The sequence below is a fragment of the Myotis myotis genome, unplaced genomic scaffold (assembly GCF_014108235.1).
Source record: "Myotis myotis isolate mMyoMyo1 unplaced genomic scaffold, mMyoMyo1.p scaffold_m19_p_48, whole genome shotgun sequence".
In the NCBI taxonomy this organism is placed as follows: Eukaryota; Metazoa; Chordata; class Mammalia; order Chiroptera; family Vespertilionidae; genus Myotis; species Myotis myotis.
The window spans coordinates 712,580-736,042 of NW_023416355.1; the positions used below are offsets into that span (position 1 = coordinate 712,580).

A 23,463-nucleotide genomic window follows, 5' to 3' on the forward strand; every position below is an offset into this window, starting at 1 on the left:
ACGCCCGCCCCAAGACCGCCGAGGGCGGGGCCCCAGTTAGGGAGCGGGTGCAAAGTACCGCTCGCTGCGGGGCGCGGGGGCCCGCCTCGGGCTGCTGCCTCGGATGCCGCTCTCTCGAACCGCGCGCCGACCTGCACACCCCCGCTTGCGCGCACCCCGACGCCCACCTGCCCGCCCGCTATCCGCTGCCCACCCACTGCCCGCTGCCCACCCTCGCGGGGCGTGTGCTTCCGCCGAGGTCCCGCCCAGCGGGTTTTGCAAACGCCCCTAATTGCTCAACGGCCGGATGGCTGGAGAGGGCGTGCCCGCGCCTGGCGGTCCGGCGACGGCTCCGACGCCCCGCTGCTGTTAAGCCCGCTTCCCTCCCGACCGGGAGCGGCCTGGGACGGGGGTGTGGATCGTCGGGGCAAGCAGAGCCGCGCGCGCCCGCGGCCGTAGGGAGGGCAGGGCGTTTGGCGACGCTCCCCGGCGGTGACAGCGGGCGGCGCCCGCGCGCTGCGGACTTTGGCGACGCTCCCCGGCGGTGACAGGCGGGGCGGGGCGGCGGCGCGGCGGCCTCATTCCGGGGCGGGCGGGCGCGGAGCGCGGCGCGGGCGGGCGGACGAGCGGGCCGGGCCGCCGAGGATGCCGCTCGGGGCGCCGCGGTCCTGGAGCCAGTGAGCGCCGCGCCGCAGCCATGACGGTGGAGTTCGAGGAGTGCATCAAGGACTCGCCGCGCTTCAGGTGCGCCCGCGGGCGCGCCCTGGGTGGCCGCCGGGGGGCCGCCCCCTCGGGACAGCGGGGCGGCCGGGGGAGGGGCGCGGGCGGGAGGCGGCGGCGCCCCCTTTGTGTCCGGCGCGCGAGCCGGGGACGGGAGCGGCAGGACCCGCCTCGGACAAAGCCCGCAGCGCCCGGGACGAGCAGACGGAACAAAAGATGCCCCTTTGCGAGTCACCTCGCACCGAGGGGCGCGCGTGGGGCGGGGCCGCCTCCCCACGGAGTGTCCACCCCGCTTTGTGCGGGCGCCGTCGTGCCGGCCACCCGCACGGGGCCGGGACCTCCCTGGCCCTGCGGCCCCGCTCCGGCCGGGTTGTCGGGGTGAGCGGGGCCCGCCTGTCCTGCCTTCTGTCCGGGTCGCCGTGCCCAGCGCTGCGCATGGGGGACAGTCAGCCGGAGCCACGTGGGGCCGGGGCTGCTTGACAGGGGTGACCTCAGGGCCGGGTGGGGGCGGGGGCGGGGCTGAGCAGCCTGGGTCCGAGGCTCTGGGCTGTGGCCCGTCCAGGGTGCGTGTCTTCGGTGCTTCCTGGGAGAGCAGGCGTGCGCACCCGTGTGCAGCACACGCGCCCCATGTGCCAGGTGCACACGCGTCTGCCCCCTGCCTTGGGGTGCCAGAGCCGGGGTGTGAACGTGGGGGTGAGCCAAACCCTTGCGCTGGCCTGCTGGGCCCATGTGTGCACACCAGCCCTGGGCGCGAGCACACCACGTGTCACCTGTGGCTTCTTGGCGTGGACGTGGGCGTGTGCTGTGTGTTTTTCATGCTGGTACGAGTGTTGCCCCTAAACACACATGTTAGTTTGTTCATGTGAGTCCCAGCCCCAGGACACGCGTCTGCACGTGTGTCCGCGTGTGCACTGTGCCGCCGCACACAGGCACCTGGGGTGGCCCAGGAGCTGTCTACTGTGCCCTGTGCACAGAGCGCCTGGTCACGTGTAGTGTGGGTCCCGTGGGGTGCCAACAAGGGGCCCGTGTGGGCGTGCAGCCCCCAGCAGCAGCCTCTTGCACAACCGTCTCCCCAGGGAGGCTGGGATGAGGGGCCTGGTCGGGCCAGAGTGGCCCAAGCCCTGGGCGGAGGGAGGGGTGTGAGCAAGGGGTCCATGCACCATGCACACGAGATTCTGCCCCACCTCTGCCCCCTGCCCTCCGGGACCCAGCGGTGGAGGGAGGTGCACGGGGCCTCAGCTGGCTGGGTCCTGGCCCCGCCCACGGAGCCGCCTGCGTGGAGGAGTCCTGGCCCACCTGCCCGGTCAGGCCCGGGGCCCCAGCACCCAGTCACCTCTGGGCCTGGCCTCCCACACCAGCCTGTTCTGCCTGTGGCTCCTGCAGTGGGTGCGGTGGCTTTGCTGTGCTTCCCGGCAGGGAGGGGCTGCCCGTGGAAGTGCCCGGCCCGGCCTGGTGGGGGCTCAGTGGGTTCCCCGGAACCCTGGGCCACAGAAGCCTCGCTCTGGTTTCGGGCTGGGCTGAGATGAGTGGGGGTGTGAGGCCGCCCTGAGGCCCCCCATCTGCTCAGCTGCAGCTGAGGATGTCACCTGGGCTTCCTGGAGGTGGGCCTGGAGGAGGCAGTCAGGGTCGGCCGGCCAGGAGGATGTGGTCAGTGATGTGGGGCCATGTGACCCCAGCCCTAGGAGTGGAGGCCGGCCTGTGTGCTCTTGGCCTGGGGGAGCCCCACAGCCCCATGCACGTGGTTCGGGGGACCAGACTCACCCAGACAGGCCCGGGCCTCCGCCCACCCCTTGTACTTGGTGCCCCCTCCCTTGGGTGGGGCGTCAGGCACTGAGTCATGGCTTTGGTGGGGGAACCACCGGCCTCTCCCTCCTCCCCGTCCTCCAAGCTGCTGAGGACATTTTGGAGGGAGGACAGAAGAGGGCCCTGGTCCTAAGGGCTGGGGAGCGGGGCTGGCCCAGGCTCCGGTGCAGCGCCTCCCTTGCTGCGCTCAGGGACCAGGCGCCCAGGCCCCGGTGGCAGCTCTCTGTGCAGCTGCCAGGGCCCTCGGGGTGCTGGGGCTCCCCCTGCAGCATCCTCCTCGGGGTGGGTGGGCCTTCCCTGCCTCAGGAGGGACTGTGAGGGGACGCGAGAGGCCACAGCAGAGGTCAGGGTTCCTGGGCCACACTCGGGCCGTTGGGACGGGCAGTCCTGGGGGGGCTGTGGGCACCTGGGGGGCCGGGCCGGGACAGTAGTCACCCCCTCCAACCCCTCTGCTCCGGATGTCTTCCCCTGAGCCCTCGGGAAGGGACGGGCTGCTCAGAGGGGAGCCGTGTCCTGCCAGGTGGCAGGTGGGGACCTTACGAGGTCCCTGCCCCCGCCCCCCCCCTCTCCTCCTGGAGGTCATTCTGAGCCCCACCCCACCTGAGGGACCAGGTCCTGCCCCCAGCAAACCTGGGAAATCCTGGAGCACGCCCCTCCCCCTGCCGCCTCCCCTCTGCCTGACCCCGCCCAAGGCCTGTCTCAGGAGGCCTGCCTCCCGCCCTGGCCTGAGCCCCATTCCCTTGTCCCTCACCCCAGGAGGCCAGATGGGCCCAGCTCGCCAGCTGAGGGGGTGGGGGGCACCAGGATACTGGCCTGATCTCCCTATTTCCTGTTCCCGGAGCATTGGGGCGGGGGGGGGGGGGGGTCACGTGCCTGATCCATCTGCCTCTGCCTTCCGGGGATTCTCCTGTCCTTGGCTCCTCGGTGACGTCATGTGTTAACTCTCCCCTCCCCTCGCCCCTCCCGAGAGAGCTCATTGTCAGGCTGCCCTGGGGGGGGGGGGGGGGCCGGGGACGGGGACGGGGACGGGACCTGACCCACTCCTCTCCTGGCAGATGGTGCCATTCTTTCTTGTTTGGAGGTTGGGGCGTCTGAGGGAGCCAGAGAGAGGTTCTGGCTGAGACCAGCGAGCTGCAGGGGCCACCAGGCTGGGGGAGCCCAGTTGGAGTTTGGGCTGGGCAGGGGTGGCTGGCTGCCCTGGCCCCGCCCGGCGTGTGCACCTGCACTGGGGTTCCGGCCCCTCTTCTGTCCTCAGACGCGTCTGACCTCTCTACCCGGGGCCGCAGCAGCCCGACCCCAGAGGGAGGTCACATGGGACAGGGCCTCTTTCTGGCTGGGGTTGTGTGGCTCTGGGCCCCCCTGGAGTCAGCGGGATCTGGGTCTCTGTCTCCCTGTCCTGCCTCCTCCTGCCAGGCGGCGGCCTCTCCCAGCTTCCGTTTCCTGGCCTGTCTGAGGGCCGTGGGGCCGAGGGGCAGCCGACAGCAGCAAGCAGCTCTGGTCCAGCAGCCCCGTGGGGAGGGGCATGGGGAGGTGAAGGTCCAGCCTGCCTGACACGGGGTCAGGGCAGCTGGCTGCAGGCTGACCCCTGGCCGACCTCTTCCCATTGCAGGGCGACTATCGACGAGGTGGAGACAGATGTGGTCGAGATCGAGGCCAAACTGGACAAGGTGAGGGGCTGGGGTGCGGGGGCTCCAGTGCCGCTCCCTGCCCCCAGCCCGGCCACTGGTGTGTGCGGCCCGTGTGCGTGCACAGGATGTGGCTGTGTCCCCTCACCACAGCTGTACCTGCCATGCCCGTCCCCGGTGCACACGCTGCACACACACGTGTGTGCCTCTGGGTCTCCCGTCAGGTGGGGGTGGGCCCTGGTGCGTTCCCGCTAGTGCCGCGGTTCCCAACCTGTGGGTCGCGACCCCTTTGGGGGTCAAATGACCCTTTCACAGGGGTCGCCTAAGACCATCGGAAAACACATATATAACTACTTATCGTTTTTGCGATGAATCACTGTGCTTTAATTACGTTCAATCTGTAACAATGACATCGGGGGCACCACAGCATGAGGAGCTGTGTTAAAGGGTCGCGGCTTCAGGAAGGTTGAGAACCGCTGCTCTAGTGAGTCTTCAGGGCCAGAGACAGCCGCTGGGAGGCTGTGGCTCTAAGTGACCAGGTTGGGGGCCCCGGGGGACTAGGGGGAGCAGGGAGGGACACACTCCTGAGCCCCCTCGGTGGCTGCTCCCGCTGGCCCTTGGCCAGGCCCACGTGCCCACCTGCCCTGGGTTCTCGGCTCCGACCTCCCGCTCTGGAGCCCAGGCCCAGGTGGCACTAGGCTGACCCAGCGCCCAGTGGGCTCAGGATGGAGTGCGGGCAGCGGGGTCCCCCAGCCTTGGGCAGCTGTGTTCTGGGCACTGCCGGGCCCTGAGCTGCATTTCGCTGCCCCAGCCGGCGAAGGCCGGTGGCCTGAGTGTCACGCCCCCGTCCTGTCCGCAGCTGGTCAAGCTGTGCAGTGGCATGATCGAGGCCGGCAAGGCCTACGTCACCACCAACAGGCTCTTCGTGAGTGGGGTGCGCGACCTGTCTCAGCAATGCCAGGGAGACACCGTCATCTCGGTGAGGCCCCCTGATCTCTGACCTCTGTGAGGGGCAGGCAGCCCCTGGAGGGGCCCCAGGCCCTGGGAGCACGTGGGCATCTGTGCGGGCAGCATGGCTGTGCCATCTGAGTGAGGGTCTCCCCTGCCCCCCAGGAGTGTCTGCAGCGGTTTGGAGACAGCCTGCAGGAGATGGTCAACTACCACATGGTGAGCCTGGGGGGGGGGGGGTGGCGCACATGAGGGCCCGTCCCAGGGCCTGTCCGAGGGGCTAGGCTGCCGGCGGGGCCAGCTCTGGGAGGGCCCTCGCCGCGCTCCCTCCGTCTGTGGGTGGGAGACGCTGCGAGGCTCTCGTGTCCCAGGTGAGGGTCAGACGGGGGGGGGCGGGGAACACAGCCCAGGTCTGTGGGCAGCGGGCTCTCAGGGTGGGAGACGCTGTGGAGGGTCACCCAGGGCCCCCACCAGGCAGCTCTCCAGCCGTGCGTGCAGCGAAAGCACCTCCCAGGCTGCCCCCCCCCCGGCCCCTGGTGACTCTGGCCTCCCTGCTCCCGTCGGGTCTGGATGACCTCCAGCCCTCGGGGCCACCAGCACGGCCTCACGGAACAGGCCGGAGGCACACGTGGGTGGCTGGACAGTGGCCTGGCAACCGGAGCCCCAGACTAAACAAGGGCCCACCCCCCCCAGGGGAAGTTCAGAAATAAACCAGCTCAGAACAGCACGTCCTGCCCTGTCTGTCTGTCTGTCTGTCTGCTTGCAGACAGGCCCCCGCGTGGACAGGCCTGATTCTGGCCCCTGATTCTGGATCCCCTGAGTCAGTGATGGCGAACCTTCTGAGCTCGGCGTGCCAGCATTTTGAAAAACCCTAACTTCACTCTGGTGCCGTGTCACATGTAGAAATTCTTTTGATATTTGCAACCATAGTGAAACAAAGACTTATATTTTTGATATTTATTTTATATATTTAAATGCCATTTAACAAAGAAAAATCAGCCCAAAAAATGAGTTCGCGTGTCACCTCTGATCGCGTGTCACAGGTTCGCCATCACTGCCCTAAGTGCTCGAGAGCCCTTCAGCTCCCCACACCACCCGCCCCCGCCCCCAGGCCAGTCCTTGGGAGCTCCGGCTCAGACCCCATCCTTCCTACCTCAGGGCTGGTCCTCCCCGAGGTGGGGTCTCAGGGTCGGAGGTGGGGGTGTCAGAGGAGGGTGCCCTGTGGGTGGGGCAGAAGAGGGGCCCCTCTGGGACAGCTCTGGCCTCTGGTCTGGCCGAGAGCCAGGAGGGGACGTGGGCAGGTGGTCACAGCTGTCGCCTCTGGGCGCCGACCCAGGCCTGGGGCCGCCACCGCTCCCCTGACCCTGTGAGGCCGGCTCCGTGGGGACGATGGGCTGGGGCCCAGGCTGGGCTGGGTGGGACTTTCCCTGGTTCTCACCTGAGAGGGATGGGGGCCTGGCCCCTGGGGTCATGTGGGGACAGACCACTAACACCCCCCTGTCCTGTGCCCCCCCCAGATCCTGTTTGACCAGGCCCAGAGGTCCGTGCGGCAACAGCTCCACAACTTCATCAAAGAGTGAGTGGCTCGAGGCCCCCGGACCCCAAGGTGGGGCTCTAGCCTCTCCGAGCCCGGGAGGGGCCCATGGTGATTTCTGTGCTGGATCTGGGGGGTCCTGGGGTCTGTCTGGGAGGGGCCTTGGCCCCAGACCTCAGGCTCTGGGTGGGGGCTCAGGGTGGGCAAAGGCTTGGAGGGGTCAGGGCTGGAGGGTAAGGTGAGGGCCTCGGGCAAGGGGTGAGGGCATGACTGGGGGAGGAGTCAGGGTGGTGGTGGGAGGAGGTGCGGGTTGGTGGGGGTCTGGGCTCAGCACCTGTGTGTGCAGTTGGGGTGCCTATGGGCCCCCCAAGTGATGTCACATTGAAGTTGGGGGCCTGAGTCTGGAATCTGGTTGAAGCTGGGCTCACCCCAGGTTGCACTGACCTTAGGATTGAGGTGGTGAAGGGCAAGGGTGGGCCCTGGGTCAGGGAAGGGGGCCTTGAGGAGACGAGGAGGGAGGAGAAGGGGGAGGCAGGGAGGGGGATGAGGGGGACACCCAGTTCGATGGCTGCAGGGGGGGCAGGCAGGGAGGCAAGGAAGGGAGGCCCTGCCCAGGAGCACGCAGTGGGGCTGGGAACACGGGGAGGGCATTTCAGGAAGGGGGAGGCCCCATGTCCACCCCTCCTGGGAGCCCCCGACCTGACCCCCCCCCCCCCCCCCAGGGACGTGCGGAAGTTCAAGGAGACCAAGAAGCAGTTTGACAAAGTGCGGGAGGACCTGGAGCTGTCCCTGGTGAGGAACGCCCAGGCCCCCAGGCACCGGCCCCACGAGGTGGAGGAGGCCACCGGTGCCCTGACCCTCACCCGCAAGTGCTTCCGCCACCTGGCACTCGACTACGTGCTCCAGGTCAGCCGCTGGGCACGGAGGGGTCGGGTCCTGGAGTGGGGTGGGAGGTGGTCCTGCAGACGGACGGACGGACGGAAGGACGGACGGAGCTGACGTCAGGAGAGGTGCCTCTGGCTCCAGAAAGCTGATGTCAGGTCTTGGGAAGGGACCAGGTGGGGGGCAGCCCCAGCGGTGGGCAGGGCTGGGACGAGCCCGCGGCTGCGGCTGCAGGTGGAGGCCGGGGAGACCTTGCTGAGGGTGGAGCAGGGGTGGGAGTTCCTGACTTTGCCCGTGGGAGGGACCCACCGTCCTGGCCTGGGAAGGGTCCCGGACCGTGGGAGGATGGGGTTGGCCCAAGGGCAGGGATATGAAGATGAGCTGGGGGTCTCAGGGAACCACAAGCAGCCCGAGCAGACTCGGTGGCAAGGTGCAGGCCGTGGGCTGCCTCGACCCGACACCCTTTCCCGGTTCACCCCTCCCCTGGCAGATCAATGTCCTCCAGGCCAAGAAGAAGTTTGAGATCTTGGACTCTGTGAGTACCTGGCGCGGGGTGGGCGGGGGCACTGCCCTGGAGCTCGGGCCTGGGCAGCAGGTGTGCCGGGATGGGGGGGGGCCTCACCTGCGCCTCCCACCTGCAGATGCTGTCCTTCATGCACGCCCAGTACAGCTTCTTCCAGCAGGGCTACAGCCTGCTGCACCAGCTGGACCCCTACATGAAGAAGCTGGCGGCCGAGGTGAGCCTGGGGCGGGGGAGGGGAGGGACCCAGCCAGGGTCTCAGGGAGAGGGGTCCCTTCCCTCCCTGACGCCCCTTCCCGTAGCTGGACCAGCTGGTGATCGACTCGGCCGTGGAGAAGCGGGAGATGGAGCACAGGCACGCTGCCATCCAGCAGCGGGTGAGGCCCCCACCGCCCTGCACCGGGGATTGGGGGTGCGAGGGGCACCCCGTCCCGCTGACCTGGGAGGCCCCTGACACAGACACACGCTCCATCCCTTCCCCCAGGCCTGCCACTCTGCAGGGATCCCCATCCTTAGGGCCTCAGCGTGACGGAGCAGGGCGGGAGGGTGGCCAGGGCAGGGGTGGGCAGAGGCCAGGGAATGCCCCTCTTCCTTCAAGGCCAGGGGTTGCCTCTGGGGCCTCAGGCGCTGGCTCCTACTGGGGCCTCTTTGGTCACCTGCCAGACCGCTGCCCCCACACTGCCCAGGGCGGAGTGGGCTGCAGGCAGAGCTGCCATTTCAGAATCACTGAGAGCCTGGGCAGGTGGGGGGCTGGCACTCACCGGCATTCTCTCTCTCTCTCCTCCCACCCCCTTCTGCTCCGCCCAGACACTGCTGCAGGTGAGTGGGCGTTCGCCCTGGGAGGGGGGGGTTGAGGGGGGGGTGGAGAGGACAGGGAGGGCCACGTGGGTGGGGCCTCCGCCCTCCCTTGCCGAGGCACTTCAGCACCAAGGACACCTCCCAGGCACCTGTGGGCATTGCACGCACCCTTACCCCGTGGCTGGCACCAGCGAGGACACGGGCTGAGCGGGAGCGTCCCCCGTGGGAGTGGTAGCAGCTGTCCCTCCCTGCCCCCACTCAGCCAGGGCAGCAGGTGGCTGGGCCTCCGCTCCCACCGCCACACACAGGACACACTCAGTGTCTCCCCGGCCTGGTGAATGGAGCTCTGTCGCTGGGAGCGGGCCCAGCTGGCAGCGTGAATGGGGACGCGGGGTGGGGGGCAGCTTCCTTCCTCCTCGCACAGCCTGCTGTTCTTTGGGGCTGGGTGGGGGCAGGGCCTGGGCTCTAGGCTCGAGCCCCGCGGGGATGAGTGACTCCTGCCCCCAGGAGATTTGGGGCAGGGCCGTGCTCAGGTCGGGGTGGGCCTTCATGGGGGCCCGGCTCCCACCCCCAGGACTTCTCCTACGATGAGCCCAAAGCGGAGTTTGACGTGGACGCGCCTAGCGGGGTGGTGATGGAGGGCTACCTCTTCAAGAGGGCCAGCAACGCCTTCAAGACATGGAACCGGTGAGGGGGTCCTTCTTGGGGGGCAGGGCACTGGGGCGGACGTGAGGTTGGCCTGCCTGACCCCTCCTGGCTTGTCCCCCTGCCCAGGCGCTGGTTCTCCATCCAGAACAGCCAGCTGGTCTACCAGAAGAAGCTGAAGGTGCGTGCAGGCCCCTCCCCTCCTGGGTCCGGCGTGGGCCGGGGACAGCCATGGGCATCGTGGCCTGAGTGGGCGGGGGACAGAGAGCACGTGGGTCTCGGACGGCCTGTGAGGCAGGCAGAGCCACATGTGGGGGTCAGGGCGGAGCTCGAGGGCCCGTGCTCTGCCCGCAGGACGTGCTGACCGTGGTGGTGGACGACCTCCGCCTGTGCTCCGTGAAGCCGTGCGAGGACATCGAGCGGAGGTTCTGCTTCGAGGTCGTGTCGCCCACCAAGTGCGTACGCCCAGCGGGCGGGCGGGGCCGGAGGGGGGCTGTCTGCCCGGCCTGACGTCCTCGATCCCCAGGAGCTGCATGCTGCAGGCGGACTCCGAGAAGCTGCGGCAGGCCTGGGTCCAGGCCGTGCAAGCCAGCATCGCCTCCGCCTACCGGGAGAGCCCGGACAGCTGCTACAGCGAGGTGCGGCCCCTGCGGGCGGCGTGCATGTGCGTGTGTGGGCAGTGCCCGCGTGCATGTGCGTGTGTGGGCATGTGTACGTGAGTGTGCCTGCACACGTGTGTGCATGGGCTTGGCTTCAGGGTCCAGGCCGATGCTGGTGCCTCCAGCTGGGGAGGAGGTGGGGGCCGCTGGGGGAGCCAAGGCTGGAGCTCCAAAGGGGCTGCGTGGCCCCTCACCTGTCCCTAGAGGCTGGACCGCACGGCGTCCCCCTCCACGAGCAGCATCGACTCGGCCACGGACTCCCGGGAGCGCGGCGCCAAGGGCGAGAGCGTGCTGCAGCGCATGCAGGGCGTGGCTGGCAACGGCCAGTGCGGCGACTGCGGCCAGCCGGACCCCCGCTGGGCCAGCATCAACCTGGGTGTGCTGCTCTGCATCGAGTGCTCAGGCATCCACAGGTGGGCCCGTGGGCGGCCGGGCAGGGGCGCCAGGCCGAGCCGCCCCTGACTCCCCCCTGCCTCCCCACTGTCTAGGAGCCTGGGTGTCCACTGCTCCAAGGTGCGGTCCCTGACGCTGGACTCATGGGAGCCTGAGCTGCTGAAGGTGTGTGTGGGCCCATCGCAGGCTGCCAGCCGCCGGCGTGGGGTGCAGGGGCTGGTTCTGCAAGCCACGGTGTCTGCGAGCCGGGGCTGAGGCCTGGGGGTGTCTGCAGCCTGGGGCTGAGGTCTGGGGGTGTCTGTGGGCTGGGGCTGAGGTCTGGGGGTGTCTGTGGGCTGGGGCTGAGGCCTGGGGGTATCTGCAGGCCAGGACTGAGGCCTGGGGCTGAGGCCTGGGGGTGTCTGCAGGCTGGGGCTGAGGCCTGGGGGTGTCTGCAAGCCGGGGCTGAGGCCTGGGGTGAGGCCTGGGGCTGTCTTCAGCCTGGGGCTGAGGCCTGGGGGTGTCTGCAAGCCAGAGGGCTGAGGCCTGGGCTGAGGCCTGGGGCTGAGGCCTGGGGGTATCTGCAAGCCCGGCTGAGGCCTGGGGGTGTCTGCAGGCTGGGGGTGTCTGCAGGCTGGGGCTGAGGCCTGGGGCTGAGGCCTGGGGTGTCTGCAGCCTGGGGCCGAGGCCTGGGGGTGTCTGCAGCCTGGGGCTGAGGCCTGGGGGTGTCTGCAAGCCGGGGCTGAGGCCTGGGGGTGTCTGCAAGCTGGGGGTGTCTGTGGGCTGGGGCTGAGGCGTGGGGGTATCTGCAAGCCGGGGCTGAGGCCTGGGGGTGAGGCCTGGGGCTGTCTTCAGCCTGGGGCTGAGGCCTGGGGGTGTCTGCAGGCTGGGGGTGTCTGCAGGCCGGGGCTGAGGCCCACACACCCTGTCTCCTGCCAGCTGATGTGTGAGCTGGGAAACAGCACTGTGAACCAGATCTACGAGGCCCAGTGTGAGGGGCCGGGCAGCAGGAAGCCCACAGCCAGCAGCCCCAGGTGAGGTGGGCGCAGCGCGGAGGGGGCGGCAAGCCCCAGCCCTGAGCGTGGCCTCATGTCCACCTCGGTCCAGGCAGGACAAGGAGGCTTGGATCAAGGACAAGTACGTGGAGAAGAAGTTCCTGCGGAAGCCGCCCTCCACACCCGCCCGGGAGGCCCCTCGGCGCTGGCGGGCCCTGAAGTGCCCCGGCCACCACAGCTCGCCCCGCCCCCCCACTGCCCGCCGCAAGGTCCGGATGGAGCCTGTCCTGCCCTCTGTGGCGGCTCTGTCCTCAGGTGGGCGGGCTTCTGGCTCACCTGGACGGGCGTGGGGCTGGGGGAGGGCTGCAGCAGGGTCCAGGCCAGACCCCAGGGAGGCCAGGGCGGGCGGGCAGGAGACGGGACCAGTGTGACCGCCTGGTCTCCCTGTGCATAGGCGCTGTGGAGCGCAGGTTCCGGCGGGACTCCCTCTTCTGCCCCGACGAGCTGGACTCCCTCTTCTCCTATTTTGATGCAGGGGCTGCTGCGGCTGGTCCACGCAGTAAGTGCTGCAAGCACCCCAGCCCTGCTGCCCACCCCTTCCCCGGCCCCGCTGCCCGCCCTCCCCCGGCCCCGCTGCCCGCCCTCCCCTGGCCAGGCTGCAGGGCAGCACCAGGCAGGGCTCCCTGGGAGGGTGGACATGTGGCCATTTGCTGGGGGATTGTCAGGAGGGACAGGGCTTGGAGGTGGTGTCGTGGGAGGCTGGTCTGGAATGGGGAGAACGGGGTCAAGCGGGCCTAAGGCTGGGATAGTACCTTGAGGGGCTGGGAGCAACTAGGGCATCGACTTGGAGACGAAGGTTATGACCCCTGAGTGTGTGTGTGTATGTGTGTGTGTGTGAGTGTGTGTGTGCGTGTGTGTGCGTGTGTGTGTGTGAGTGTGTGTGTGTGTGAGTGTGTGTGCGTGTGTGTGTGTGAGTGTGTGTGAGTGTGTGTGCGTGTGTGTGTGTGAGTGTGTGTGTGAGTGTGTGTGTGTGAGTGTGTGTGAGTGTGTGTGTGAGTGTGTGTGTGTGTGTGAGTGTGTGTGAGTGTGTGTGTGAGTGTGTGTGTGTGTGTGAGTGTGTGTGTGTGTGAGTGTGTGTGTGTGTGTGAGTGTGTGTGTGTGTGTGTGAGTGTGTGTGTGTGTGAGTGTGTGTGTGTGTGAGTGTGCGCGCGCACAGGAGTAGGTGTATGTCAGGGTGAGCACACAGGTGTATTCTGTGTGTGTCTGTGTGCACCTGTGTGCTGGGGGCCTGGAAAACTCTGGACACACATCTTTCTCACCCCTCTCGGGGTTGGGGGGCAACTGCCGTACCTGGAGTTCTCCCCTGAGGGCTGCCTGCTAACGGGTGGTCAGCACCTCCTGGCACGCGTGGAGGCTTCCGGGCAGTGTGGGCAGAGGCAGGGCCCTTGGCCAAGAATTGGCTGGGTGACCGCGGGCAGCAGGGGGCGCTGCCTCACCATCCCTGAGCCTGGGGCTCTTGGGGTTGCCCTTGGTTGAGCTGGGCTGAGGCGGTTGGTGCTGCCTGGGGCCGCCTCCAGGGCTTGGCCAAGACCCATCCCTGAGCAGTGACCTCCTCACATGCACTGGCCACAAGGAGGGCTGAGCACCCACAGCCCCACACGCCCCCCCCATCCTGCCGGGCTGACCTGCCTGAGGACGGGTGCATGTGGGCCTGCCCGTGGCTTGTTTTGTCCCCTTTCCTCCCATCCTAGCAGGACGCCCCCTGCCCCCCGGGGCACCCCCTGGAGGATGGTTGGGGTCTGGGGAGGAGTCAGGGATACTCAGGACCCCCTCTGCCCACGGATCCCGCAGGTCTGAGCAGCGACAGTGGCTTAGGGGGGAGCTCCGATGGCAGCTCCGACGTCCTGGCCTTCGGCGTGGGCTCCGTGGTGGACAGCGTCGCTGAGGAGGGTGGGTGCCATGCCTCCCCAGCCCTCCCCCTCCCCCTCGCCCACTCGTGGCCTAGTCACCGCCCTGACCGCACCCCTCTCCTGGCAGAAGGCGCAGAGTCCGAGGACTCCAGCGGCGAGGCGGATGGAGAGGCGGAGGCCTGGGGGCTGGCGGATGTGCGCGAGCTGCACCCGGGGCTCCTGGCGCACCGCGCGGCTCGCACTCGTGATCTTCCCGCGCTGGCCGCGGCGCTGGCCCACGGGGCTGAGGTCAACTGGGCCGACACGGAGGACGAGGGCAAGACGCCACTGGTGCAGGCCGTGCTGGGGGTGAGCAGGGCTGGGCTGGCGCCGGACACAGGTGCGCGCCAACCTGTTGGCCTCTTCAAGCTTCTACCCCTTTGGTGGCTTGTACCCAGGCCCCTGTTGGAGACCGGGCTCGGTCCTCGGTCCTCAGTCCTCGGTCCGGTGGGGGTGCCCGGTCCGGCAGGGGTGCCCGGGACCCTCCTAGCAACCATCCCCTGGGCTGAGCATGGCCTTCCCCGCTCCCTAGGGCTCCTTAATCGTCTGCGAATTCCTCCTGCAAAACGGGGCGGACGTGAACCAAAGAGACAGCCGGGGCCGGGCGCCCCTGCATCACGCCACGCTCCTGGGCCGCACCGGGTGAGTCGCAGGTGCACGTCCTGTTTCCCTGGCGGGGGGTGGGTGGTGGGAGGTAGGGGTGAGTGGGGGGTAAGGGGGGGCGTGTGGCCTGGGTGCACCCCAGCTCATCTCCTCTGCCCCGCAGCCAGGTCTGCCTGTTCTTGAAGCGGGGCGCCGACCAACACGCCCTGGACCACGAGCAGCAGGACCCGCTGAGCATCGCCATCCAGGAGGCCAACGCGGACATCGTCACCCTGTGAGCGAGGGCGGGGCTTGGTGTCTTAGAGGGGGCGGGGCGCAGTGAGGCGGGGTTTGGTGTCTTAGAGGGGATTGGCCGCCTGGGGGAGGGGGCGGGGCGCCGGGGGCACCGGGGGCCCTCACTCTGCGCTGCCCTCAGGCTGCGTCTGGCGCGCATGGCAGAGGAGATGCGGGAGGCGGAGGCGTCCCCGGGCCAGCCCGGCCCCCTGGCGGGCAGCAGCCCCACGGAGCTCCAGTACCGCAGGTGCATCCAGGAGTTCATCAGCCTCCACCTGGAGGAGAGCTAGGGCGGGCGGGCCTGGGAGCGGTGAGACCGGCCCCCTGGCCCATTTCCGGAGCGTCCGGCCCGCAGCCTGCTCTGTCCTCCTCGGATGGGCAGGGGAGGGACCCTAGCCCCGCGTCTCCTGAAGCCCCACGTCTCCCCAGAGGTGCTGACCCTATGTCCTCAGGTGACTCCCTCGGGGCCTGGGCTGCTCCTGTCGCAAACCACTCTCAAGGCTCCGGTGCCCCTACCACCCCGTCCCCAGGGCCCATGTCCTTTTGTGTCCCTCTGACCCGGGGCCCAGGGCACCTGTGTCCCTCTGTCCAGAGGCCTGTGTCACCGTGTGCCCCCCTTTATTGCCCCAGACACTGACCTGCTAGTTGGGTCCCCCCTCCACCCCCGGAGCCCCTGCACCAGGCCCCCCTGAGGCTGGTGGCTGGCCATCAGCCCCATGCCAGGGCAGAAGGGGCAGCCCATCCAGGGAATCAACCCGTGTACCTCACTTAGCAACCCCAGCGTCCCAGCTGGGCTTCTCGGGTGCTGGGGGTGGGAGGGGGTCTCAGCCCTGGCTGGACGCAGGCGTCCCGAGGCCGTGTGGCTGGCCGCGCGAGCCTCATGCCGGGCAGCCCTAGACCGGCCCTGCCTCCTCCAAAGTCCTGGGCCCGGAGCAGGTGCATAAAGGACGTTGGCACTTTGCGCCTGCATCTGCCGCTTCCCGTGGGCGGAGGGGCTCTCTGCGGCCCTGTGTTCTCGCTTGTCTCGCCTCTTTCTCTGGACTCGGGAGGACACCTTGACCTAGCTCTGTCTGCCGGGGGAGGCCCCTGCAGCTCTGCCCCCCACTCGCCAGCTTGCCGCCCGGGCAAGGCCCTCTGATGGGTCCCAGGTCCCTCCGCTCACTCCCCAGGGCCCACACTGCCTTCTGTGTCCCCGTTCCTGGAGCCCTGGGGTGGCGCTGGGCCTCTCCCCAACTTGGGTCCCGGATCGGGCCAAGGCCAGCCCATTGGTCTCTATGCAAAGGCTGCCCAGGAGGCTCCATGGGTGGCCAGGCGGGCACTGACCGGCCCCCCCGACCCTCACCTGCAGGCTGTGACCCTAAAGAGCAGAATTAACTCCTTCCTCTCTTCCTGCTTGAGCTCTGCCCCACCCACTGCCTGTCAGTGCCTCTCGCCTGGGCCTCAGGCTGCTGGGACCGCCCACTCCAGATCACTCAGTAATAAATGCCGCTTGCACCCGCTGCCGTCAGTGGCTCACCTGCCTCACTCCGCTGTTTCAGCCGGGGAGGGGGGTCTCTGGGTCCCCTGCCTTCGTGGAGGGGTGGCTGAGTAGGGTAGGACCAGAGCCCCACAAGGTCGCCATAAGCAGAACCCAGGGGCTTGATGGGGGTCTTCTCTGATGAAAACTGACTCCTGACACCCAGCTCCCATCCCGGGCCCCTCTGCTCTTCTCTGGCCTGGACTGTGGCTCCTGGTAGGAGTGAGGGTGGATGCCACCTGGCAGGGATGGTCTGGGCCGGGTCTTGTCCCCTGGGCAAGCCCTAGCCCTGAAGGTGGCCCCGTTCTCAGTCTTCCTGTCCCCCAGCCCACAAAGTGTCTGTGGCTCCAGGCGTGTGGAGGTGCAGTCCGAGGGGTCAGCTCACCCCAGAAGGTGACGGGGAGGCCTCGCGTGTTGTAGCACCAGGTAGAATTCCCAGTTTTATTACAAAGCAGCCCAGCCTCACCGAGGCCTCGGCCTGGCCCTGCCCTCCCTCCCACCTGCCGCGAGCTGAGGTGTGGGAAGACATGCTGACACAGGCAAACATGTAATTCAAACACAGACACGCTCCCATGTGGAGGCACCCCCTACATGTACATTTACATGAAGGCAAACACATGCATGCATGCACACACACATGTATGAGTGTGTGCACACACACACACACACGCACAGGTGCTCAGTCCCTCCTGGAACATAGGAATCAGAGTGGTGGGGACACTCCTCCTCCCTGCCCTGGGCTTCTTGAGAACCGCGAGGCCTCCATGGGGCACGTGGCTGCACCAGTGAGAGGCCCTGATGTGCTGGGCGCCCTCGTACCTGCCTGCCAGCCAGCCAGCCAGCCCTTGGGCTCCACGCTGCTGCTTCCTGGGCCCGAGGCTTTGCTTGGCCGCCAGGGGACCCCTGTGGTGCTGGGCAGGCCCCCCTGGGAAGCCAGGAGAGCCCACTGAGCCACAGCCCCCAGGATCAGACTCAGCTCCGGCTGGTTCAGGTGTCAGGAGTCTTGGGGGACCCACACTTGACCTAACTCTTCCGCTGAGACTCCAGCCAGCACCCCGGGAGGCATCACCGGCTGGGCCCCTGGGCGTGTGGCGTCATGCCCGCAGTCACCGGGCACCTGGTTGGTCTCTGGCTTGGTGTGGGCCGCCCGCGGCCGGGACCCCTGCATGCGCCGGAGCCGGTGGCAGCCCAGCAGCACGGCCAGGGCCACGGCGTCGATCAGCAGCTCCAGCAGCTCCAGGACGGACAGGACGGAGGAGCCGAACCACAGGCTCCAGAGGCTGCCCATGGCCGACAGCAGCTGCGGCACCTGTGGCATCACAGACATGAGCTTGCACAGGCGCCTCCGCCCCCGCGCTCCTGTGTGGGGCCATGCCGCTCGGCACCCCACGCCTGGCGGGCACCCCGTGTCTGGCCGGCTGCTGCCCCTCCCCAGCCCTCGGACCTGCCGGCTCACCGAGTAGACAGGCGTCTCGTCCACCGTGCGGTAGTTGAGCTCCTGGTAGAAGATGTTCACCTTGGCCACGTTGCTCCTGGGGGGGGCAGAGATGGGAGGGGCTGGGCCCTGGACCTCGGGGCACCGAGGGGTGAGGTTGGCAGGAGGAGGGGCCAGGACATGACCTGACCTCCGGAGGAGGAGGAGGGCACCCACCTGGGTCTCGGGCTCCGGCCAGGGCTCCGGGGGCTACGCTCGCCCAGCACGGCCAGGATCCAGTCCTGCACAGAAGGCTCCCTGTGACCGCTGCTCCTCCCAGCCCCCGAGGCACTGCAGGCCGGTGGGAGGGCAGGGACCGCCGGGGCGGAGGCGGGTCCAGCCTGCTTGTCCAGCCCTCACCCCACCCGCCCTCCGGGGCTCACCCCTGACTTGGAGGAAGGCCAGCTGGAGCTCCCCGCTGACAGCTTGTAGGAAGACTGCCTAGGGAAGACAGACCCGTCACGTCACGCCCGCTCTGTGGTGCCCAGGCCGTGACCTCTGACCCCAGCACTCCTCGCTCACCTGCAGGGCCGGGGGCATCGAGAGGAGCAGGGAAGCCGGTGGGTCTCCAGTTTCCTGTAGAGGCGGTAGAAGCAGTGGCCTGGGGGGCGGGGTCACAGGGGAATCCGTTAGGGGAGACCTAGGGGTGCGCCACGGAGGTGTGCGGGTTGACAGGTCTGCGGTGTGCGGCCCAGCGCAGGTGAGCGGGACGGGGCCGTGGGCGTGGCTATGGGGGCTGTGGGCGGGGCAGCAGGGCTGTGGGCGGGACTGGGGCGGGGCCATGGGGCTGTGGGGCGGGGCGGGCTCACCCCAGGCCGGGTGCCGCGCGGAGCTGCAGTACTCGGCCCCCGCCGGCAGGGGGTAGAAGTAGTAGCCGCAGGAGCAGGTGTTCACCATCAGTTGCTGGAAGCAGGAGACCAGGCAGGCCTGGGGGGCAGCAGGGCACCGGGGCTGGGGTCCCGAGGGGGCGGGGGGGGGAGCAGCCATCCCTCCCCGAGGGCCTGCCTCGGCCCGGTTCACCTCCCTCTTACCGGCCGCCCCCTTCCCCAGCCCTTTCCCACCCCGAGCCCGGGCGCACCTGCCTGGTGTAGGTGTTGTTGTACAGCAGCGGGACGTCCACGCCCTCCCCGCCGTCCGTGCAGTGGCTGTAGGGGCTCCCGAGCCGGTGCACCTCGTCCTGCGGGGAGGGGTTCAGTTCCACCCGCCCGCCCTTGGACCCCAGGGCTGGGCAGGGACGCGGGAGGCTGGCCCTCCTCTGCCTGCCGCCCCCCCCCATACACACCTCTCGGATGCCGATGGTGGTCTCCGTCCCGGGCCGGATGCTGAAGCCCCGGTGCTCCAGGAAGGGCGTGTGGTCCCGCGTGTGGACCATGACCTTGATGCCCGCCTCGGTGGACAGCAGCGGGAGGTCGTCCTGCTGCTCAGCCCTGAGGATTAGGCTGATCCCTGCGGGAGGGAGGCCGGGGTGAGGCCAGGCCGGGGGGCACCCTGCCGCCCCCCCCCCCCTCCCGCCCTGGGCTGGCACTCACCGTGGGTGATGCCCGGGCGCTGCGCAGTCCACATGCCATTGACGGTGTAGCAGCTGCCGTAGGTGGGATGGTGGAACGTCTGGAAGTGCCTGGAACCAGGGCCACACTCAGATGGCACACCCCTTCCCCCGCCACCCATCCCCTGTGGCCCACAGGGCCAGGCCTGCCTTATCTCCCTCCAGAGCTGTTTGCCGCTGGCGGGGCCCACGGGTGGCGCCCCTGCCCGCTGGGTGGGGCCTGGAGGACGGCCACCGCCCCGCCCACTCACTGGGCCTGGCAGTCCTGGCCGTTGTAGCGGCAGGAGAAGACGAAGTGGCCGCCGTGGCTCTGGTGGCCGCCCTCGGGGCTCGGGGGCAGCAGAGCCAGGATGTCCACGTAGTGGAAGCGGTACCAGGCTCGGACGGCAGTCACGCCCGACGAGTAGGCGCGGTAGAAGCAGTCGCCGCCGGTGCTGTTACACTGGGGGGGGGGGGGGGTCGGCTCAGCACAGACTCTCCCCGGCCCTGCTCTCCCCACCCCTGCGCCCGCCAGGGACACTCACCAGCCGGAAGCCCACTTTGTTCTGGCTGCCCGGGCTGCTCAGCCGCTCCAGGCGGACCCTGCGGTCCAGCTGGAAGGCGGGGACCGGGCCCGGATCCTCCACGGGGGGGATGGCCCCGCTCGTGCTGAGGTTGAACTGATAGAGGGCGTAGATGTTCTCCTGGGCAAACGCGTCCAGGGCCTGCAGGTGTCTGCGCACTGGGCTGGGCCTGAGAGGGGCGAGCCGGGTCGGTCACCCCCAGGCCCCCCACATGAGTCCCAGGGCGCCGCTGGGGCCAGACAGCAGCCCCTTCCTGTGTTGGGATGCCCAGACTGGAGACCCCGCCCAGCTCCCCTCATGCTTCCTGGCTGCCCGGCCCAGGTGCCTGCCAGGTGGCACGGATCACACCAAGCTGTGCCTGTTTCTTCCTTCTCCTTTTTAAGACCCACCCCTGCGTCAGGTCTCAGAGGTCCTGGCTGCACACAGGGTGGGCGAGGTGGAGTCATCAGTAACCCAGGCACCCGCCTGGCCAGTGTGGCTCAGTGGTTGAGCGTCAACCCAGGAACCAAGAGGTCCCAGGTTCGATTCCCTGTCAGGGCACATGCCCCGGTTGTGGGCTGAATCCCCAGTATGGGGCGTGCAGGAGGCAGCCGATAGATGACTCTCATCATTGATGTTTCTCTCCCTCTCTCCCTCTCCCTTCCTCTCTGAAATCAATAAAAAAAAAAATATTAAGCTCTAGTCAGTGTGGCTCAGTGGATAGAGCGTTGGATTGCAGAGCAAAGGGTCCTGGGTTCGATTCTGGGTCCTGGGTTCGATTCTGGTCAAAGGCACGTACCTTAGTTGCAGGCTCCTCCCCAGCCCAGGCCCCGGTCAGGGCACGTGCAGGAGGCAAGCAATCCATGTGTTTCTCTCACATCGGTATTTCTTTCTGTCTCTCCCTCTCTCTCTAAAACTCAATAGAAAAATATCCTTGGGTGAGGATTAACAAAAAATTTAAAAAATATTAAAAAAATAATAACCGAGGCACACCTAGGGCGATGCAGGAACCCTGGTCCCGGCCCCCGGCCCCTGGCCCCCAGCGCACCCCCCAGGGCCTCACCGGTGCGGGTTCATGTCGCACAGAGTGACGGACGGGAAGAGCTTCCCCTCGGAGTGCATGGACACGGTCATGATGACGGGGTAGCGCCAGTACTGCTCGAAGAGGAGCCCGAACTGCCAGTAGAGCGCGCCCAGGGCACCCAGGAACAGCAGCCCCCAGGACGCCGTCTTGAGGCGGTTCTGGCTGGAGCAGATGAGGCGGATGGTGCCGTGCACCGTGGTGTTGGCGCAGAAGAAGGTAAACAGCTCCCTGAAGGAGCCGGGCAGCTCCACCAGCGGCTCCCCGGGCCCTTCCTCCATGGGGGGCGGTGGCGGGGCCTGGGGGCACTTGCAGGTCCTGGGTCCCACACCAGCTGCCTGGGCCACTGCGCCAGCCTGCGTCCGAGAAGCGGGCCTCAGCGGGGCCTGACCCAGCCGGATCCCCACCCAGGCCTCTCCACCCTGGCCAGGCGGGCTTCCAGTCTCTGTCCCTGGGACCTCCCAGGACAGATGTGCCCCTCGGCCACCAGGGGCAGGGCCCCACCTGCTGAAGCTCGAAAGAGGCCCCATCTGAGGCTTGTCCACGCTGGGACTGACCCGCAGCCATGCCCACAATGCCTGGCATGGCCCCACCCCGCCTCCCCAGGCGTGTCTTATCAGGGCAGAGCCGAGCTGGGCGGTGGGGGCAGAGAGAGCAGGGCACGGGGGTCTGCCTGCCTTCCCCCAGGTGGGGCAGGGCCTGTGGGCAGGAGGAGGCCAGGTGACCTGCTCAGAGGAGAGACTGTGTCCTGTCCGTGGGCCAGGAGCCCAATATCGGGGGGACCTGGAAGGCTTGACTCTGGGCCTCGATGGCCTCCCCCAACTCCCCACATCCGCGTTGTGCTAGGATGACGGAGCCAGGCAGGTCGGCCGTGTCTGGGCCAAGGGTCAGGCCTGAGTGCCGCTCAGGGTTGTGGGCCGAGGGTGGGGCATGGTCCACCCAGCTGGGCCTTGGGCTTCAGGAAAAGTGGGCAGGGGCCAGCCAGTGGTCGTGACCTGAGGCCCCGGGAGTAGAGCCATGGCCTGCCTGGCCCCAGTCCTGCCCCGGAGGTCCGTGTCCCCAGACCCACACCCCAGTGCACAGACGCAGGCCGGAGCGGGCCAGACCTGCTGCCCTGGGCACACTGAGTCACGGCGCAGGCCTCCAGCGGACTTTCCGCACTGTCCCCATCGGGTCTGAATCATTAGGCCTCCAGTGACTGGGTGCAGGCGTCTGGGCTCTGGGCCCTTCCACCAACCGGCTGGGGTTGCCTGGGGAGGGGGCTGAGCCGAGGGAAGCGGCTGCTGGGGCTCAGCCAGCACACGGCTGCCAGGTATGCCGAGCGGGCTGCTCCCATGTGCTCTGAGAACATGCGTGTCCCAGCAAGCCAGCTGGGGTGGGGTGGGTGGGCCTCCCCCTCCTGTGGCCTTCGGTGTGTGGGCCCCCTACTTGCCTTGCCACCAGGAGCACGTGCCACCCGGGGGTCCTGCTGGTGGGAGCCACACGGCACAGAGCTCTGCCCACACCTGTGTCTCCCTCTCCACGAACATGCTGAGCCCTCAGCCGTGGGTTGCAGGTGAGGCAGAGGACTCCGGAAGGGGCTTCTGACTCCAGCACCCATGTTGTCTCCCTCCTCCCTGCAGCCCCGCCCACTCCCACCCCCACGGGCCTCCCGGGGCAGAGGGGAGCTCTGGGGATTGAGACGGTTTGCCCATGATGCACTGGGCAAACATGGGCACGAATTCCGAGACACCTCAGATACAGTAGGAGCAGGGGGCTCCCCGGTCACACATGTACACGAATGTGTACAAACACGCTCCACACACACACCAAGCCCACAGTCAGTGGGGGCTCCGTGGCTCTCCTGCCCTCGCCCTGTGTGTGTGTGTGTGTGTGCGTGCGCGCGCGTGTGCGTGTGCATGCGTGTGGGTTCAGGGTCACACGTGGGACACCTCCCTCCACTTCAGGCTGGGGAGACCCCAGGACACGCTGCCCGAGGGCCCCACATCAGGTACCTGTGCAGGTGCCTCCATTCTCCCGGGGTAGGTGGCTGGACCGCGGCAGCTCCGGCAGGTGACAGAGGGATGTGGCCCAACACTGGCTGGGCTGCCTCCTATTTATAACAGGCTGCATGGGGCGAGGTGCTGGGGAGGGGCCAGCTGCCGGGGGCAGCCCTGCCTGTTCTGGACACGGAAGGGGAAGCCTTTGGGAACAGAGATGGGGTCCCTCCCCTGGGTGAGTGCCTGGGACCCTGACCCCAGCTGGGAATGAGGAGGTTCAGGTTTCTGGCGGGAGGGGAGAGGCCTGCGTTGGCGTGGGACCCGCGTGGATGCCAGATCTGCACCCCCTGAGCAGACCTCTTGGTCCTTAAGGTCAGATCTCCCTGAGGTGAGACACCTGCTCTTCCTGCTTCTGCAGACCATGTGTGTCCTGGCCCCTCAACTCCCTGCTTTCTCCTCCTGCCAGGCCGGCCCGGCTCACTCCGCCAGGTCTGAGCACAGGTGTTTGTGGCCAAGGGCTGCTGGGCAGGGGCCTCTGTAACCAGAATCCAGGTGTCCCCCAGGGCTAGCCAGCCAGCCACTGGGACGGGCCCTACTTACGGGACCACCTGGGGCCTGGGTGTGGAGATGGCGCTTGGTGTCCCAAGGCACCCGGCTCAGCCTCCCCATCGGACACTGAGGCCAACACTGACCACACCACCCACTACGATGCCACACCAGGCGCTAAGGACATACCCCATACACTGAGACTACACACCATGTGCATTGACATGCCCTATTACCCATGAAGGAGACATGCTACGTCATGGCCACACACATGCTAAGACCACACACCACATGCTAACAACACACACCACATTCATGGCCCAAATGACACTGTCTCTGAGGCTGAAATCCTGGGCCCAAGTGTGGACGTGTGGGGCCAGGTGGGGTGCTGCAGGTAGGACAACCCAATGCCCCACCCCCAGGGGGACCCACCATCTGTGCTCCCACTGGGGCACCCAACACAACCCCAGGATG

The 23,463-nt window shown here is 67.9% G+C and overlaps 2 protein-coding genes across 5 annotated transcripts; one reads left to right on the forward strand and one right to left on the reverse strand.

Moving 5' to 3' along the window:
* Positions 1–125: 125 nt before the first annotated feature.
* On the forward strand, positions 126–15,804 carry ACAP3 (ArfGAP with coiled-coil, ankyrin repeat and PH domains 3). 2 transcript variants are annotated; one of them, XM_036307489.1, is made up of 24 exons: positions 126–723; positions 4,112–4,169; positions 4,987–5,106; positions 5,241–5,294; positions 6,593–6,651; positions 7,332–7,515; positions 7,982–8,026; positions 8,133–8,228; positions 8,314–8,388; positions 8,819–8,830; positions 9,384–9,496; positions 9,584–9,635; positions 9,809–9,909; positions 9,981–10,092; positions 10,318–10,526; positions 10,602–10,671; positions 11,425–11,519; positions 11,593–11,795; positions 11,935–12,039; positions 13,323–13,430; positions 13,518–13,738; positions 13,962–14,071; positions 14,196–14,306; positions 14,448–15,804. In XM_036307489.1, exons 1-24 carry the CDS (start codon positions 677–679, stop codon positions 14,593–14,595), a joined length of 2,508 nt encoding a protein of 835 aa, XP_036163382.1. In that variant the 5' UTR covers positions 126–676; the 3' UTR covers positions 14,596–15,804. The 2 variants fall into 2 exon arrangements, with proteins under 2 accessions (XP_036163382.1, XP_036163383.1); XM_036307490.1 differs by having other exon boundaries at positions 127–723; positions 13,332–13,430; positions 14,448–14,595.
* A 429-nt stretch (positions 15,805–16,233) lies between these two features.
* SCNN1D (sodium channel epithelial 1 subunit delta) lies at positions 16,234–22,573 on the reverse strand. Of its 3 annotated transcripts, XM_036307497.1 has the most exons (13): positions 22,459–22,573; positions 20,447–20,820; positions 19,366–19,573; positions 19,093–19,283; positions 18,825–18,913; positions 18,578–18,741; positions 18,374–18,472; positions 18,105–18,222; positions 17,818–17,896; positions 17,679–17,736; positions 17,473–17,537; positions 17,278–17,353; positions 16,234–17,130 (listed from the first exon to the last, which is right to left on the reverse strand). In XM_036307497.1, exons 1-13 carry the CDS (start codon positions 22,474–22,476, stop codon positions 16,816–16,818), a joined length of 1,854 nt encoding a protein of 617 aa, XP_036163390.1. In that variant the 5' UTR covers positions 22,477–22,573; the 3' UTR covers positions 16,234–16,815. The 3 variants fall into 3 exon arrangements, 2 of the variants coding, with proteins under 2 accessions (XP_036163390.1, XP_036163388.1); XM_036307495.1 differs by having other exon boundaries at positions 20,447–22,547; XR_004967293.1 differs by having other exon boundaries at positions 16,990–17,130; positions 17,818–17,871; positions 20,447–22,546.
* Positions 22,574–23,463: the final 890 nt, after the last annotated feature.